The sequence below is a fragment of the Amblyomma mixtum genome, chromosome 2 (genome assembly GCF_055824585.1).
Source record: "Amblyomma mixtum isolate Tamu chromosome 2, ASM5582458v1, whole genome shotgun sequence".
Lineage (NCBI taxonomy): Eukaryota > Metazoa > Arthropoda > Arachnida > Ixodida > Ixodidae > Amblyomma > Amblyomma mixtum.
Window position 1 is genome coordinate 317,156,982 of NC_143013.1, and position 16,413 is coordinate 317,173,394.

At 49.9% G+C, this 16,413-nt stretch overlaps 1 protein-coding gene across 4 annotated transcripts in view; it reads right to left on the minus strand.

Moving 5' to 3' along the window:
- The window catches only part of LOC149365089 (bicaudal D-related protein homolog), a 185,000-nt gene that overhangs the window by 10,419 nt on the left and 158,168 nt on the right, over window positions 1-16,413 (minus strand). For all 4 annotated transcript variants that reach the window (XM_089575167.1, XM_089575163.1, XM_089575166.1 and 1 more), the window contains 2 exons: window positions 13,834-14,025; window positions 6,709-6,819 (listed from right to left, as the gene is read on the minus strand). In XM_089575167.1, coding sequence (XP_089431293.1) covers window positions 6,709-6,819; window positions 13,834-14,025 — 303 coding nt within the window. The remainder of the gene's footprint in view (window positions 1-6,708; window positions 6,820-13,833; window positions 14,026-16,413) is intronic.

The window sequence follows — 16,413 nt, forward strand, 5'->3', positions numbered from 1 at the left end:
CACTGAAATCGGGATACGCTCGGGTTTCCTCGTGCCCTGCCTCGCATTGTTCCTGAGGGCGCAAGCAACACGCGAATACGCTGTGTGTATACGCTGTGCCGGACCACGCACGCCTTAGGGCATGCCGGGCGTGAGCTCCCTCACTCCCTGCATGCTTCGCCCTCTGGCTCCCTCACCTCACTGTCCCTCTCACGACTGGAAAGCGGCCGCCGCACACCCACTACCTATCTCAATGGGGCACGGCGGTGCGCCGGGCCTCATTGGGCGCGTGTACACAAATCCGCGCACGGAGACGACCAGGCATTCCCGTCCCGGCTGGCCCAGCGAGAAAGTCGTCCAGCAGCAGTTCAGCCGCAGAGCCGCGCCGTTTACGCTCTCTCGCATTCTCTCCTTTTGATCTCGCCGAAGAACGAAAGCTTTTCACTGCTTCCTTCCAGGCGGAGTGTACAGTGCTGTCCGCACTGAGGCGTGCATGCGCGGCCGCTGCTGCCGCCGGCGTGCGTTTACCGCGGAAATACCTCCGCCACCGCCCCTCTATGCCTTCCCAATGCCCGTCTCTCTCTCTCTCTCTCTCTTCGTCGTTGAATGCGTGGAAACGCTCCATTTGTTCTCTGGCGTGCGCCGTGCTTCGTTATCAGATGGACACTCGTGACGCATTTTTTTTCTTTCTTTGTTTGTTTTTCTACCTCAGCTCAAGAGGGACGTAATTGCACTTCCTTCTGGTGTTCCCATGCTTTTACTGCTTTGTCAGGATGGAAGAAACTTCACTACATTGAAGTGTTTTCTGTCGCTATCCAGGCGACACACTGCGAGCTTTCAGATGTGCACGTCTACACAGAAAATTGCTGCACTCCTCGGAGCTATGCACACAGCTGCAAACACAGCAGAAAACGGGCACGACCGTAAACGCAGCGCTCTGCTACAGAATTGTCTTAATATTATACGATTGCCGGAAAAAAAGAATGAGAGCTGCTTTCTGAAATAAACGCCGCAAAAAGTGAGTCAAATTTAAAAAAAAATAAAAGCCAAAAAGTCCAACTCCTAGTTATAACTAACATTGACAACACCTTATACTTGCAATTATATATTAAAAGTCTTAATTTTCTCCTTTGTCTGAGTGTACCTCCTATCAATCAATATTCTATCAATAGCCAGCTAGCTGTGGCGTGTATGTTAAAGGAAACTGGACTTCTGAAAATTCAATTAAGCGTATCTTTATCGTTTTCTTTTTCGGATCAAACCGGAAAGTCCAACCCCCAGTTATTAAAGGGACCATGAAAAGAATTAAAAGCCGCTTGCAAATGTTAGAAGTGATGCTCAGAAGCATTGACACCAAGTATGAGTCTTCGGAACTGAGCCGGCAATTTATTATGATTTTTTAAAAATCGTGTTTTTTAAAATTCGCGGGCCGCTTGGTGCCTTCGTAGGGAGCAATTCTGAAACCAAAATCGGGAAAACAGACGTCACTAGTCCCATGACGTCGGCAGGCCACCACACGCTGTCATTCGCTAGAGCCGCGGCAGCTTCGACGTCACGGGCACACTTCCGGTAGCGGTGAAAATCGTCTGCTCGAGCTGCCGCGCGAGCGAGGGCATTGCCTTCGCGCATATGGTTTTAATTTACCTCTGCCGCCTCTTTCTGTCGCGAGTTCGGGAGCCACTCGCAGTGCCTTTTTCGACCGCCCAAGATGAATACGCCTTGCTGTGTCGTCGGCTGCAAACCCAGTGACTGGCGAACTCAGGTGTTGAACTCAGGCATGTTATTCCTTGAGACGTGCGTGAGCGAGCAGCCTGGATGGAGCGCATCGGACTGCCAGCGTCGCACGCCCGCCGAAGACTCCGCGTTTGCGGTCGACACTTCGCACCTGACGCTTACTACTATAACCCAGCGCTCGTTCGACAGTCAGGCATGAATGTCAAGCACCTGAAGCTTCGACCGAAGCCGCTGCCGACACTGTTTCTTCCCGCCGGGAACGTGAGTTTCCAGCTTACAGCGATCGGTATGAACGTTTACACGATATGATCTGCGATGGAAGACAATGTTATCTACGAGAATTTTAAAAAAAAAAAAAGGTGCCGCATTTAGGGCACAGGACGAATTCAAAGCGTTAGCTGTCGCGAAGGGCCTTGGCCTGATGGCTACGTACTGCTGCGGTTCACATTCGGCTGCTGCTTCGACATGCAGACTCGGTCCCGACCTTCTTTCACTCTCCCGTCCGTTTTACGACCGTAATACCGTATGTTCCTTGTGTTCTAAGTCGGGCGGCGCGATTTTGCGATCCCGCAGCCGGGTGTCCAACATCATTCGACAGCTAGGCTCAGTATATGCACGGTGTTTCACGCCAAGACTTGGCAGCATCGGTGTGACGGCCGAACCAGCGCACAAAAAAAAAAAAAAACATTGTGTGAGCCGGGAACAGGTCCGGGTCCATTCTGCCAACTAGCAAAGAAACCCGACGCGCGCCGCAATCCAAGAAAGCGCCGAGACCGGAGAGACGCTGCCGACGCGCGCTGCTCCTCGGGAGTGCGACAACCGGAAGTTGTAAACCGAACGTCAGCAAATGACGTTTTCATGGGCGGAGCCCAGTCCCGGAGCTGTTTTCTTTATTTTTTTATGGTGCCCCGCGCGTACGAGTTGAGGGGGGAGAGGAGGAGGGTGATTTTTAATCGCCTATAACTTCGTTGTTATTGATGCTAGCTCAAAAATTCTTGCGCTGGAGTGACGAGTGATAGATTGCCTATCTTTACATAATCTCAATTAATTTGTTTCATAGTCCCTTTAAACACATTTAGCAAATTACCCAATACACTTTGAAAATTACAGCAAATTACGCAAGCACTTCAAAATATCGCAGTTGTCAGGATGTTTACTCCTGACTACCAAGAGGCGGATTTATTGGGGCAGAGGGTGGCGCCACCACTCCACTCATGAGGCAATAAATTTTGCATAGGAAAACCATGCCGAACCCCTTTTTTCGGCCAAAGAAGTCGAAGAAATATATGCCTTTCCTTTGCGAGCTTTCTACATGGTCTCTGCTTAGAATTCTGTGTCTACAAAAGCATACAACAGCACCTCATGACGCGTCAGAATGGGTATATAAATAAAAATTACAAATAATATCATGGTAAAGCGCGAGAAACTTGGGAAGAAAACTGATTTAGACAAAGCAACCGACATGAAAGGCTACACAAGGCATCCCTATTGTCATGAACTTCTTGAAAAGCTAAGTATGTGGGCGCAGAAGTGATGATTTCTTTTATTATATCCAGGAAAGACAAATGTGCATTATAATGCAAGCGAGATCTGATGAGGATACACTTTTCTACAAGAAACTTTTCGTCAAAAGTATCTCGTTTTATCACGCTCTCGGTATTATCTCTCAAAAACAATTTACAAGGTACCACTTGTGAGCCTGCCCATAATAGCATTGTGTTAACCGCACTATGACAATTCCTAACAACTTTTTCGGTAAATGTGCATGTAACTCATTTAATTCATTGTACATAATTTGATACGCAGGCCCGTAGGCCCACCCCTACAGTGCGATCCGTCGGATTTAGTTCAAACCACCGCGGGTGTTCTCGAAACTATATCACTCGAACTATAGCGCGCAGCCTTTTCCCTGTTCCGGTTCTGCCGGAATCTGCGGCTATGCTGCAGAGGTATTGAACCCGCGACCCCGCGCGCGCAGCAGCAGAAGGCTGCACGCTTTCTGAATGCCGCGGAAAGGTGTCGCGTAGCCTGCCTGCAGCAGTCGATAAAACAGCCGGGTCAGTACGACGCGATTCTTCGTAGCGACTCCTCCCGCAGCGTTCAAACTTCCCCTGACTCCCAGCCTCTAGGGGCCTCCTATAACCGCTTCAGCACACATACACAGCGAGAAGGCCTCCTCCTTCTATCTCTGGCTCAGCCCGGCCATTCGCTGAGGACGTGCGTTGAGCAGCGCAGCTCCCGAAGAAGATCCCACGGAAGGGGGGGGGGACGCACTTGAGGCGCTGCAGCACGCACGTCGCTCTGCGCACGATATCTCCCGTCTTGATCGCCAAAGCTGCTTCCTTTTCCGCGAGCAATATCGCTCCGTGCACAAAGTGATGGCGGAGGAGCCAGCGTGCGCATACCGCCTCTTTTATTCATCGCGCACGCAACCACGGAGCCATATTGGGGAAGAACCAACCAGCGATTTTCTCTCCCGATTTTTTCTTTCTTTTTTCGCTCCGTACCTGCCTGAGTTTCAAAAGACTGGCACTAACTTCCTTCACTCTTCTCTCAATGCTGTCATTGTTTATTCAGAAAGAGCAGAACTTCGTGCCTCGAGAGCTCCGTCGGCGCAGCAGCGACGCGAGAGACGGCAGTTTTCTTAGCTGTCCAGGTCCCGAGCTTCCGAGCACCGCCGCATCCATAAGCGAATGGCATAGCTACAAAGTATACGAATACACGATGCTTCGGCTTTTCTAGAGTCCCTATAGAGGCACGTTCACGTCAAATCTACTGAGCATGCGCACGGGTAAGAACGCGTCTTTGTTCGCACGCACGCGCGGAGGCGATGAGCTGCAGCACACACATGATGCGCGGGCAGCGGCGCATTTACAGAGGCGAGACGCTAACGAAGCGACTGCGCTCATCGCGCATTCTTCGATGACGGTGCACTGACAGAACAGACATCAACCGTCGCCAGCCAGCTACGTCTACTGCGAGACCAATGTGTATCTATTAATGCGATAGCATTTAGGTTGTCGCCTTGCAGAAACCACCCGGTTTCTCCGTAACGAAATTGCCCGATTGGTACCAACTATAAATTACAGTCTTTAGCTCATAACCTTCCATGTACCTTAAACGCATTTCAAAACACCACTGGCTATAAAAGAAAGGAACTACGGAACTATATACATTGTAACGTTGTAAATACTTGTGTACTATTAATACCATTGTTATTATTATTTGCTGTGTTGTTTAGCTCAGTGCGCTACTTGTGTTTGCTTCGTTGATTGAATATGTGCCATTTTCAGTTGTCTCTTTGTTCTTACGTTTTTTTTCGTTTTTTTTTCTCTGTACAGCTAGGAGTTTCATGACATTTTTACATTACTGCCTCTGTTATATGCTTTGTGTTTTTACCATTTATTGTTATAACATCATTTATAGTTACTGATGGCTTAAAACTAGTTGTCACAGGCTGTGCGCTTTGCCTTGTATTGGTTTCCTGGACTTCGTCAAGCTGCGTTAGCAGCTTTTATCCAGGAAACCATCCAGAAATATCTGGTGAATAAAGTGAATTGAATTGAAAAATTGAATTGAATCTAGAGGGTCGTGACGTAATTAGCACTGCTAAATTTGAAAATCTGAAGATTAGAATGTTCGAGTGGGCTCCATTGGATTATTTATTTATTTATTTATTTATTTATTTATTTATTTATTTATTTATTTATTTATTTATTTATTTATTCACGTTGCCTCACAGGCTCCAAGCATGGAGTATTGTGTGAGGGGGGGGATTACATAAATAGGGGTAATCTACGCGATTATACTAACTCGATCCACTCTTCCACTTTAACCACCGGAGAATTCCCATGAATCCACCTTAACAACCCACTAATTCAATTACTCCACGTTAATCCACTTAATAACTCGACAATCTTCACTAATCCACTTTAATTCTCCCAAGAATACCCCCTAATTTACCTTAATCCATTTTCTGGCGTGAGCCTGCTTCCAAAATCTTGGGTTCCTTTGCAATGGGCGAACTTCCAAATGCCACTGCATTTTCTTCTTAAAGAACGTGGTTAAGAAGGTCCAAACTTTTTTCCATCTGCACACGTTCTAATCTGCAGCCAAGCAGCGATGTCGCATGGTAGAGAAACCTCCCAGCTCTGTCAGCGCCGTCTACACTGCGAATCTGGCACACGGCGTGGTCAGCCGTATCGCGGTCCGTGCGACGCTATACTTTCGGGGAAACGGCACAACAAGCATCGAGTTACTGCAACCTTATAGTGACCGATGGCTAGATTTGTCGACGAAACAGCGCGAAAGTAACATCAATCAAAACGCATAAATACAGCTCGTTAGGTTGGTTGGTTGGTTTTATGGGGTTTAACGTCCCAAAGCGACTGAGGCTATGAGAGACGCCGTAGTGGAGGGCTCCGGAAATTTGGACCACCTGGGGTTCTTTAACGTGCACTGATATCGCACAGTACACGGGCCTCTAGAATTTCTCCTCCAAAGAAATTCTAGCCGCCGCGGCCGGGATCGAACCCGCGTCTTTCGGGACAGCAGCCGAGCACCGTAACCGCTGAGCCACCGCGGCGGCACAGCTCGTTAGGTTTTGTTTGCACAACTCTCAGTTCGTTTGAAAACACTTTGTCTAGAATCGGCTACACGTATAGCATAAATAAACCGATTTATTATTCTTACTTCTCGTATTTTGTTCCGTTTTATTTTTTATTTTTTGCACTAGGAGATTTCTTTCTCTCTCTCTCTCTCTCTCTCTCTCTCTCTCTCTCTCTCTCTCTCTCTCTCTCTCTCTCTCTCTCTCTCCCCCCCCCCGCGTTGTGAGGCGCATCTCTGGCCTTCACACCGTGCGCCTGAGCTACACAGTGAGGCGACTTACACGGGAGATGAAAACGGAAACCATGACATGCATGAAGCGAGTGTAACAGCATCGAAGCGAAACTAAAAGGAAAGAAAGAAAGCGAGCGGAGGCGGGAGGAGCCAGACCTTGTCCTCGTCGGTGGCCAGGTCGCAGTCGTCGCACTCGATCTCGTCAAAGTCCCCCGGGAAGCCCACCGACGAAGAGCCCAGCTGCGAGGGCTGCCGGCTGCGACGGCCCTGCACACACATCGCACGCTGCGATTAATGCAAGCAGGCGGAACGTGTCGCACGCGTCTGTGTGTACGTGAATGAATCAGGAGCAACAAAACTGCGCAGCGGTACAGGCGATGCGGCAGGAACAGAAGAGGGGCATCATAAGACACACAGGTTACAGCGACGACTGCACTCTGAAGGACGCAAGCTCGACAAACACTGAGGGCAGAACAAGACAGAGGTATAGGCATTCAGTTTACCGACGTACCACAGAATTACAACGATACCTACAGTCCTCGGCGTAGTTAAGAACAGACAGAAATATGCGGCTAAATTCAGTGGCTGCCACATCTCAATACAAAGAGTCTAGGTTGAAACCTGCTTCCCGAGGACATGGGGCTGATGAAACAATAGACTAAGCGACCCACAGCGCTAAGGTTCTTTGGGAGCGCGCCCTTCAAAGAACGTCTGCTGTGCGCTGGACGATGCCCGTTTCCCCCGAAATGCCTTGTTTGTCCTGCAAATTCTTTCCAGTACTGTAGCACGGATTTCGCTTTACTTCTCCTCTTTTTGCCGATTCGTAAGGTCGTATCTTTACACTCCACGAAGGTTACGGTGCTCACTAAATCCCGCATTACGAGACCTCTGAGAGACATCAAAAAGCAGGTGGCAGAGGTTCAACCTCTTCTTTTCTCGCATTCAAAGGCTGCGACACACGTGACATTTCGCCCTGAAAAATGCCCACTCCTCACATCTTTCGGACGACCTTAGGTGTCAAATACTGACACCTACCGATTGTCGTTTCCTTCCAGGATCCACAGTAGATGCCTACAACGAGGGCTTGAACAATCTACGCGTATTAACTTTGCTCTGTGTTAGCACGAGCATGGGTGCGAACTCCAGTGAGTGCTGGCGTGGGGCATATACTTCGTCTGGAATCTCTCAAGGCCGCGGAGAACACCTCCGCAGGTACGTTACAAAACGTGTCGGAAAAGGGGTCACTGGGACCTCCGCACAACGCCAACGCATGCTTGACAGCTTCCAAATGCGAGTATATTAAGTAATTTTCCTTTTTTTTAAAGCCAGGCCCGCAATATAAAGAACATTTTCTGAGTTGGGGACTCACCTTAAAGTGAACTGAAGCCTTGAAAAAAGCATACGATATGTTATTTAAGACCGTTGTGGGGATTAATAAGAGATATTCAATACGATTCCGTCCCCAAGTCTAAGCTACACCACTGTGCAGGACATTGACTGATTTACACCACGAGGAGGTTCTTTAGCGAGCATCTAAATATCGGCATATGAAAAACATGAAAACAAATATTTTCGGTCGCGCTAAAATGCGGCATCCGCAACCATGTACACGTGTAATGAACACCAAACTGCTGTGGCCCCGCGCCAGAAAACACCGCTCGTTTTATAAGGCCACCGCTTTCTAAGATAAAATGAGATTAAAATTTCCGAAAAAGGCAAATAAACAAACAATTTCAATTAAGGTCTGCTCAAGCGAAACGCAGCAGGCTTTGGAAAGATCCTATCAACCTCTGATGTCCCGCTCTGATTGAGCTTCGACTAGATTTCCACGTCAGAAAAGAAAACCTAGCATCACGCGTGCGAAATGCAGCCCGCTTTGCACCAACACGCAACTCTCTTTGATCAACGAATGTACACATCGTGCACAGCAGCATCGTACCGGTCTTTATGCAGAGTTGACCACCGCCGACGAAGCGCAAGCGATTTTAATAACACTCCAATGGCTCGGCTGCGTCAGCTTCCTCAAGTCCCCGAAACGTGCTACGGCTCGCACCTCCCGACACCTAACCAAGTAAAAAAATAAAGGTGACTAATTTCGCATAGATTTCAAGCAGCCGGCAACCGTTTATCACCTGGACAAGGCACAACAAACGCAACTCCAATCCCGGCGCGGAGGTGCAGAAACGAGTACTCAGAACAACAATTGCTATTGTCTGCGTACCTAATGGAGGAACGACAAAGCACGATATTACGACCATACTGAGTGCTTGCGGTCGCAACTGTGGGATTTCGACGGATACAACGTTCTAAGAGCGCGAAGGCTGAGATATCCCTTTGGATGAGGCTCCGAACATGCCTTCTCGCCTGTAACCTGACTCGCTTAAACGTAAAAAAGAAAAAAAAATGAAATAAATACATAACACGTCAGTGAGTCACTGCGTGCGGCAATTCTGTCAACTGACCTATTGGTGTCGCCCTTTTGAATCCATGGCTGCTTAGAACAATGCTTCCTCCCAGTACATAGCTCCACCGCGCAGTGTATATACTGTACACCTGGAGTAAATCTGCAACCGTTGAAAATTTCTGTCAAAGGCACCTCTAGCGTTGTGGGGGCGCTGGCCGCCACATCCAGCAACGGAGGAAAGTTTTCACTGAGAGCGTAGGTTTTCGTGCAGATAACGACCAAGTATACATACGCCGAGCTACTGGAAAGACGGCGGCCGCATCTGATCGACGCCGCAGTAGGAGAGCCGGTTGAGCGTAGCGCGTGGTCGGCCACTCCGGCGCAGGTAATTATGCAAAGCAGGCGTCCCCCGCATCGTGCTGCTGCGCTGGTGAAATTTCACACAACCGCCGCAGCACTAACGAGCGCAGAACAAAAGCGGTCAGGGAACGCTCGCGCGTAACTCGCTTCCTCTCACCCAACTGTGACCCCTTTCCGAACTCCTCGCATGCAGGCGTTCCCCGCTGAACGAGCTCTGAACATTATATGTTGCGAAAATCCCGTAGATTTCTTCTGCTGTGTTCCCGCGTTTCACCTCCTGCAGTGTGCGGCGTAAATACTACCCGAGGAGTGGCTAATGATACGCCGACATCATTTACACTGGAGGAACTGCTATCGATTTCACCCAAAGCACCTCCTGCATCACTAGACTGCAGGAGCGCTGTCATGGGACGGAGAGGTGTGCCTCGCCGCGATGGCTCAGCGGTTATAAGGCACCTGTAGCTACTGAGCCCCAGGCCCGTTCAACAGGTCTGATGCCGGCCACTACGGCGCCTCTTACTCGCTCTCGTCTTTCACTCTCTCCTTCATCCATTCCCACACGGCGCGATTCGGGGTGTCCACCTTTAAGAGACTGCTACTGCGCCCTGTCCTTTCCTTTCCTCAAAATCATTTTTTTTTTTTTTTACGAAAAGATGCGACGCCCAGACAAAGTTTCCAGCCACGCGCACTACACTCCTGTAGTAAACCGCGTGTTCTGCAGATCACATCTAAATTTCTCGAGACGCTCGACACAAGCCTGCCTTGGATGTGAGACACAAACCCTGGGCCTTCTGGCGCGCAGTGCACCGACAGATGAGCCTTCCTTTCCAGGCAATCGTGGCGCAAGAGCGTCAGTCAGACCGCCCTTGGGCACGCGTTACTCACCCATATTGTATGCTAATACGTGCCCAGAAACAATGCCACGCATGCTCTGCTGGGTGCACGTGGTCTGACATGTGTCATCGCGTTACTGAGTAGCTGTTCGCTAAGCAGGCAAACATAGCAGTGAGCGCCACAAAATCAAGGATCGCGCACACGACGCACACTGCACGCTCACCGCCAGAGACGAGCCGCTCAAGCCTTCAGTGTCTGCGATGAAAGCTTAGTGGGCACAGAGAGAAGCGCCCCACCGCAGTGCTGTCCACCCAGGCGCAACTTCCTTTTCTTCTTTCCTCAACGTTTCGAAGGCAACAACAACAAGATGAACCCTAGTAGCATCGTGAAAGCATATATTATCAGTGTTTTACCTAGCGTGTTATACTCAAGACTTCAAATTAATTGCTGCGTAATTGAGCAGACTATTACAGAGTTTGTTTTTTTTTTGTTTTTCGTGACGTGTACAGCGCGTTAAGACAAGTCATAATGCTGAAGTGCGCAACTTGGAGGGCGGCAGACAAAAGCTAGGTTTTCTTCCTTGCGCTTGGCAGTAGCCGCGCGCAGCTGCAATGGAAGCCAACTCGATTTCTCGAGGTCGAAGTTCGCAGTTGAAAAATCCGTCTGCAACCATGTAATGGCCCGGGAGCACCACCTGAGCACAGGAAAGCACCAGGTTCGGCCTCACCAACAAGGGTAATTTATTTTTCAAGCATGGAACTCTGCCTTCTTATTCGTTCTCACTGAATCTGTCTGCTGCAGAACGCCTTTGCCCGTCAAAGTCATCCAAGTGTAATTGGTTTGGTTTGGTGTATGGAATTTAACGACCCAAAGCGACTCAGGCTATGAGGGACACGATACTGAAGGGCTCCGGAAATATCGACCGACTGGTGTTCTTTAACATACACTGCCATCCCGCAGTACACGGGCCTCTAGAATTTTCGCCTCCATCCAAATTAGACCGCCGCGGCCGGGATCGAACACGCGTCTTTCTGGTCAGCAGACAAGTGCCATAACCACTCAGCTATCGCGGCGGCACATCCAAGTGTAATTACAGACGTAAAAGTTGCGTCTTTAAATTGCGGTGATTGGACCTGCGTCAGCAACAGCTTTTAACCCTTTCCCATTAATGCACCAGCTCCCACGCAGACCTGGACCACGTCACCGTAAGTGGAACTTGCGAGTTGCGGGCAATTTCTGCAATTTCTGACATTTTAGCCCAAAACCTGCCGACAGAAAAACTTGAGGATCCCTTGCATGCATTCTGCATAGAAACCTATATAACACGCTTCCTCACTGGTCACACGACTGGCACGCGTGATCGTCACTACACGCTACATGCGCGAACACAGCGCACGTGGTAAGTGTACGTACCCCATGCGCAAGCAGATGACGTCAGCGAGAGGAGAGGGAAAACCGGGTCCTGCAGAGAACAGCAACGCATGCCACGTAGCGCACTGCAGTACTTGGCGCGGTCTGCCAGGAGGGAGGCGCAGCGGCGAGCATTTTGTTTGAACGGGCCGAATGCGCGCGCTCGCCGTTTGGCTCCGTTTTAACAACGCCGACGACCGGTTCGCATCGAAGAAGCGGGAGAACACAATAAAGAGGCGGAAACTGGTTCCACTTCACCGCGGCGGGCCCCTCACACCCAACTCTCTCGCGGTGAAAAACGCCCCGGGTGCGCCGCAGACAGATCAATCGATGGCCGGAACCGTTCCCCTCCACGCCGCTCGTTGCGTCAGCGCGTTGCGCGAAGACCACTGTGCGGCGGTTTTGCATAAGGCCTTCGCGCCCGGCATTATCGTCGCGCGGCGTATCAATTAGCTTTTCAAGCAGTAGGCACTCTGCCACATGCGAAAGATTTTTTTTTTTACTCTCTCTCTCTCTCTCTCTTCTTTTAAACAAGGACTGCTGAAACTTCTATACATCCTCAGAGGCTCATCGCACGGCGCAAGTGGCGCTACTCGCATTAATAATGCGCGTTTTTTTTTTATCCGTTTAAATTTGAGTTACAGCGGTCTACGCTGCGCTGCGCCGAGCTCCCGCGTCGTGTTTTCCGTCCGATCAAACATCCATTCTTATAATTTGGAATAAAAACTTTGAATGCTGGACAGGTAACACTTACTTAACTATGCCTTCTCCGCGCGGCTTCTCTGACAGAGCGGAAACAAATGAGATTTTGCTAAAAGCTAGAGAACACAGCACACAACACATGTAAGTAATGTGGCTGGGTTACATCCGTGTTTTCGATGCATTCCGATACAATCTTACAGCACATACACGCATTAATCGAAGTACAATCGAGTGCACATCGCTTTCTTATGCACACACTTACCGAGCAGTTTTGGTCTAACTTTTTTCGTTTTTGGTTTATGGCTATATGCGTTTATGGTTCTAACGTCCTAAAGCGACTCGACAATGAAGGACGCCGTAGTGGAGGGCCTGGATAATTTCGAGCACATTGGGTTCTTTAACATGCACTGACATCACACAGTACACGGACTTGTAGCATTTCACCTCCATCGAAATGCGACCGGTGGTGGTGAAAAACATTTATATACAGATACACTAAAAGAGGTTATGTACGAGCTGGCCCAGAGGGGGCCAGCCCTTACAAGTACTAGGTGGAGGTCCCTAGTTCGGGACCCCAGTGGCGTCGGCCGCCACCCGGGCTCGCGCGACCAGGGCCCGTTGGGCCTGTAAGTCGTGGCAGCCGAGCAGGGTCGCCTCCCAGTCCTCCCGGGTTGGGTTGGGGTGACTCCAACCCTGCTATGCGACCGCCGCGGCCGGGGTCTTTCGGGTCAACGGCCGAGCACCGTAACCATTCAGCCACCGCTGCAGCTTCTTTAGATACTGCACTGTAGCTGATATACGGAAGCAAGTGGAGTGAAAATGCTGTTTTCGGCGCTTGCAATTTTCTTAGGTTTCCTTTTGTGGAAAAAGCGGCATGTTAATTAAATAAAAAAACACAGTGTTGTAAAGCACAAGAATTAGAATTAAGGTGTAGAGTTAATATTCTTACAGGTTCGGCAGAAGCGGCACAGTCACTTGACAAACACTGCCCGCATCGGAGAAACTGCGAATCCAGCCTGAGGCCTTCAAAAGTCACTGAGGACAAGCTTAATTTGGCCTTCAAAAAGGATTGCCATTTGCACAAAAAAAAAAAAAAGGAGTCTAGTTACGTCTAATAGATTAGAAAACGAAAGGCAGGTATCACACCACTGGCCGTTTTCACAGCTACACTGCGGTGACAGTGGGCGATATCTTTCGTTGAATAGAACCGAAAACGAAAAGTTACGCGCGCGATATTGAGGCAACTTTTGAGTGCAGTGGAAGTCGAAAACAAAAATTAAGCATATAATTTAAGCTACGCAAGCCGATGGCACTCGATGTCAACACCTAAGTTACCAGTCTGAGTTGGACCACCTCTCCATTTCTCGTCAATGAAACCGTATTTTTGGCCAAACAGGCATGATCAGAGTCATTAAAGGCCTAGCTTTCGGATTTTACCGAAAGCAAAAAACTATCCTGAGCGTCCTTTTAACGCTCACAGATGGCGCGTATGTCTGCCAACTCTCGAGGGAGGGTCACACGATAGGTACAGCAGCCGAATCCGTAATATCATCAGAAGAGGGCTCACGCACCATGCTGCCGGCCTCGTCGTCTGCCGACGAGCTGGAGGACATCTCGATCTCGTTGAAAAGCGACCGCTGAGCCGCTGGGTGGAGCAGCCCCAGCGGGGACGAGGTTCTCTGCCTCTGCAGGGCATCCAGCCGCTCCTGCAGCTGTGCGTTGGCCATGCGCAGCTCCTCGATGTCGCGCTGCTGCTGCCGAATCTGCAAAGAGGGCATGCATGCGAAGCTCGAGTTCATTATTATGCGAAGCATACTAGCCGCATAACCGAGCTCTTCCTTGCTGCGCCGCGCGCGGCCGCGTAGCTACCACTTGACCTACATCGGCGTACCACGTGATATGACGTCACAACAGCTGTGAAAGCTGGGGCTCAAATCGGATGCTCGCTTGCGGACGCGCCGCCTCCGCCGGCGGTATGCTTCGCATCCTAGGCTTAACCATACGCTAAGCCAGGCTATTTTTTTCCCTTTCAGGCACCGGAGTTGATTCTCTCGCAGTCTCCCGAGGCCGCATCGGCGGGACAACGCCAAGCTCTTTCTCAGTGCCTTCAAATGCTTTGTAACATTCCCACGAGGTCCTATGACGTCAACAAGAAGGAAGCTATATCGCGCATTGATTGGTGTTGACCTCGAACGGAGATTGGTCTGGGAGTACAGCGGCCATTCGAACGATAAGCTAAGCCAACTACCGTACACTGACGCCGGCCTGGTTGTTTCTCGCGATTTAGCTGTGCGCGACGTTTACCAGAAGTTCGTGGCTTGGGCGGCCGTAGTCGCGTATCTTGCCAAACGCGCACGGTTAACGACCACTGGGAGCGACATTTTAGCATAAGACAAGACGAAAAAGGTACTGCTTACTTTTCTCTGTGTTATTCATAAGTCTAAATTATGTCCGCCTCTCTTCTGAGCGGACAGGCAACGAAACGCACCTGCACGGAGATTTTTGAACCAATGTGTTTTTCTTTTTGGGAAATTACTGCTAGTTTGCGAAAATAAAACGGATGCATTGTCATTGGCGGTAGCCTGAAGAATTCAGAGAGATTTCAAAGCTTAGTTAACCGAAGGTTCGTTAACAACAGTTACCAGCTTTTAAAACACTGAATGTACGCCAGAGGTTTCATTCGGAAATTTCTTTTTGTATGCGTCTGTGGGGTCATGCCGTTATTATCATTACTTTCTTGAAGAGCACCGCAAAAAAACCCACAGTGGCGCCATCTTATACTGGCAACTTCATTCTGAACGTTTCGTCGTGCACGCCCTGAACGAAAGCACGCTACGTAGAGTTAATATAACCTAACACGCTAACATCACAACGTGTGAAACGCCCCGAGCTTGCAGGCCCAGCTGCCCGTACGCACCCACGGTAGCACTGTTGCGATCGCTATCGCTATCGCAACAGCGATCGCTATCTCGCACAGTCTCTGGAGTTTCGCTCCGGCGCTTGCGCGCGCACGCCGATGAGTCGGTGGCATACGGCTGTCCTTCCACAGATTACGGTTTACGGCTTATGGGGGTTTAACGTCCCAACGCGACTCAGGCTACGAGGGATGCCGTAGTGGAGGACTCCGGAAATTTCGACCACCTGGGGTTCTTTAACGTACACTGACATCACACAGTACACGGGTCTCTAGCATTTCGCCTCCATCGAAATGCGGCGGCCGCATCCGGAGTCGAACCTGCGTCCTTTGGGTCAGCTGCCGAGCACCATAACCACTGAGCCACCGTGGCAGCCTTTCATAGACTATATTGCCGGATTTCTTCTACTCGAAACTCGAAACTTTCTACTCGAAACTCTTGTCGCCTCTCAGAGAAACGACTAATTTCAACCAGATTTAACCGTCGATCAGTGAATAAAACCTATTCCAATGTGCAATAGGCGAATGCTACGACAATATAGCGTAAGTCTCATTTCAGCAAACAGCGCCAGTGCATTTCTTTTTTTAACGTTGATTCATTTTAAATGAAACACCCTGTACATGACTGTATCATGCAGTGCAGCCTTTCGTCACTCAATTGCGCTGTCCAGCAAAAAGCACCCGCCTCATTACACGAGGCTGGAGCCGCTGAGAACGAATAACGCTGACGTTCTCCCGGAGCGCGAAGTTGCGCCATCGGAGGACGGCAGATGAGCGTTTCGCAGTCCACAGCAGGCAGCAGCACTGAAGGAGCAGCACACGGGCTGCCAGCGCGCAGATGCGTGAAAACCACACCTGTCAACTCGCGCTTTCTGCAAAAGCATCACCGCTCATATACACGGGGCATTTAAATGCGCCGCTGCGCAACCACAATCAACAAGATACGCGGCATCACGAGCGAACAAAAGTAAAAGTCAAAATAAATAATACAAAAAAAGATGCGGATGAAAAAATGAAGGGTAAAATAGTGAGCAGCGGCGATGCTTCCGCCTCCCCTCGGCCGGCGCGTCGCCAGCGCCGTGCGCTTGTAGCGGAAGTGCATAAACGAGGCGGACACTTCCTCCTAATTGTCCCCGCGCGCGCGCGTAACGGTCGACCGGCAATTTTCCTCGTCGCTTGCACCTGTCCCATTTCTTCTCGAGATTGAACGCTCGCTCACGGCTTGCCCCCTCGCGTC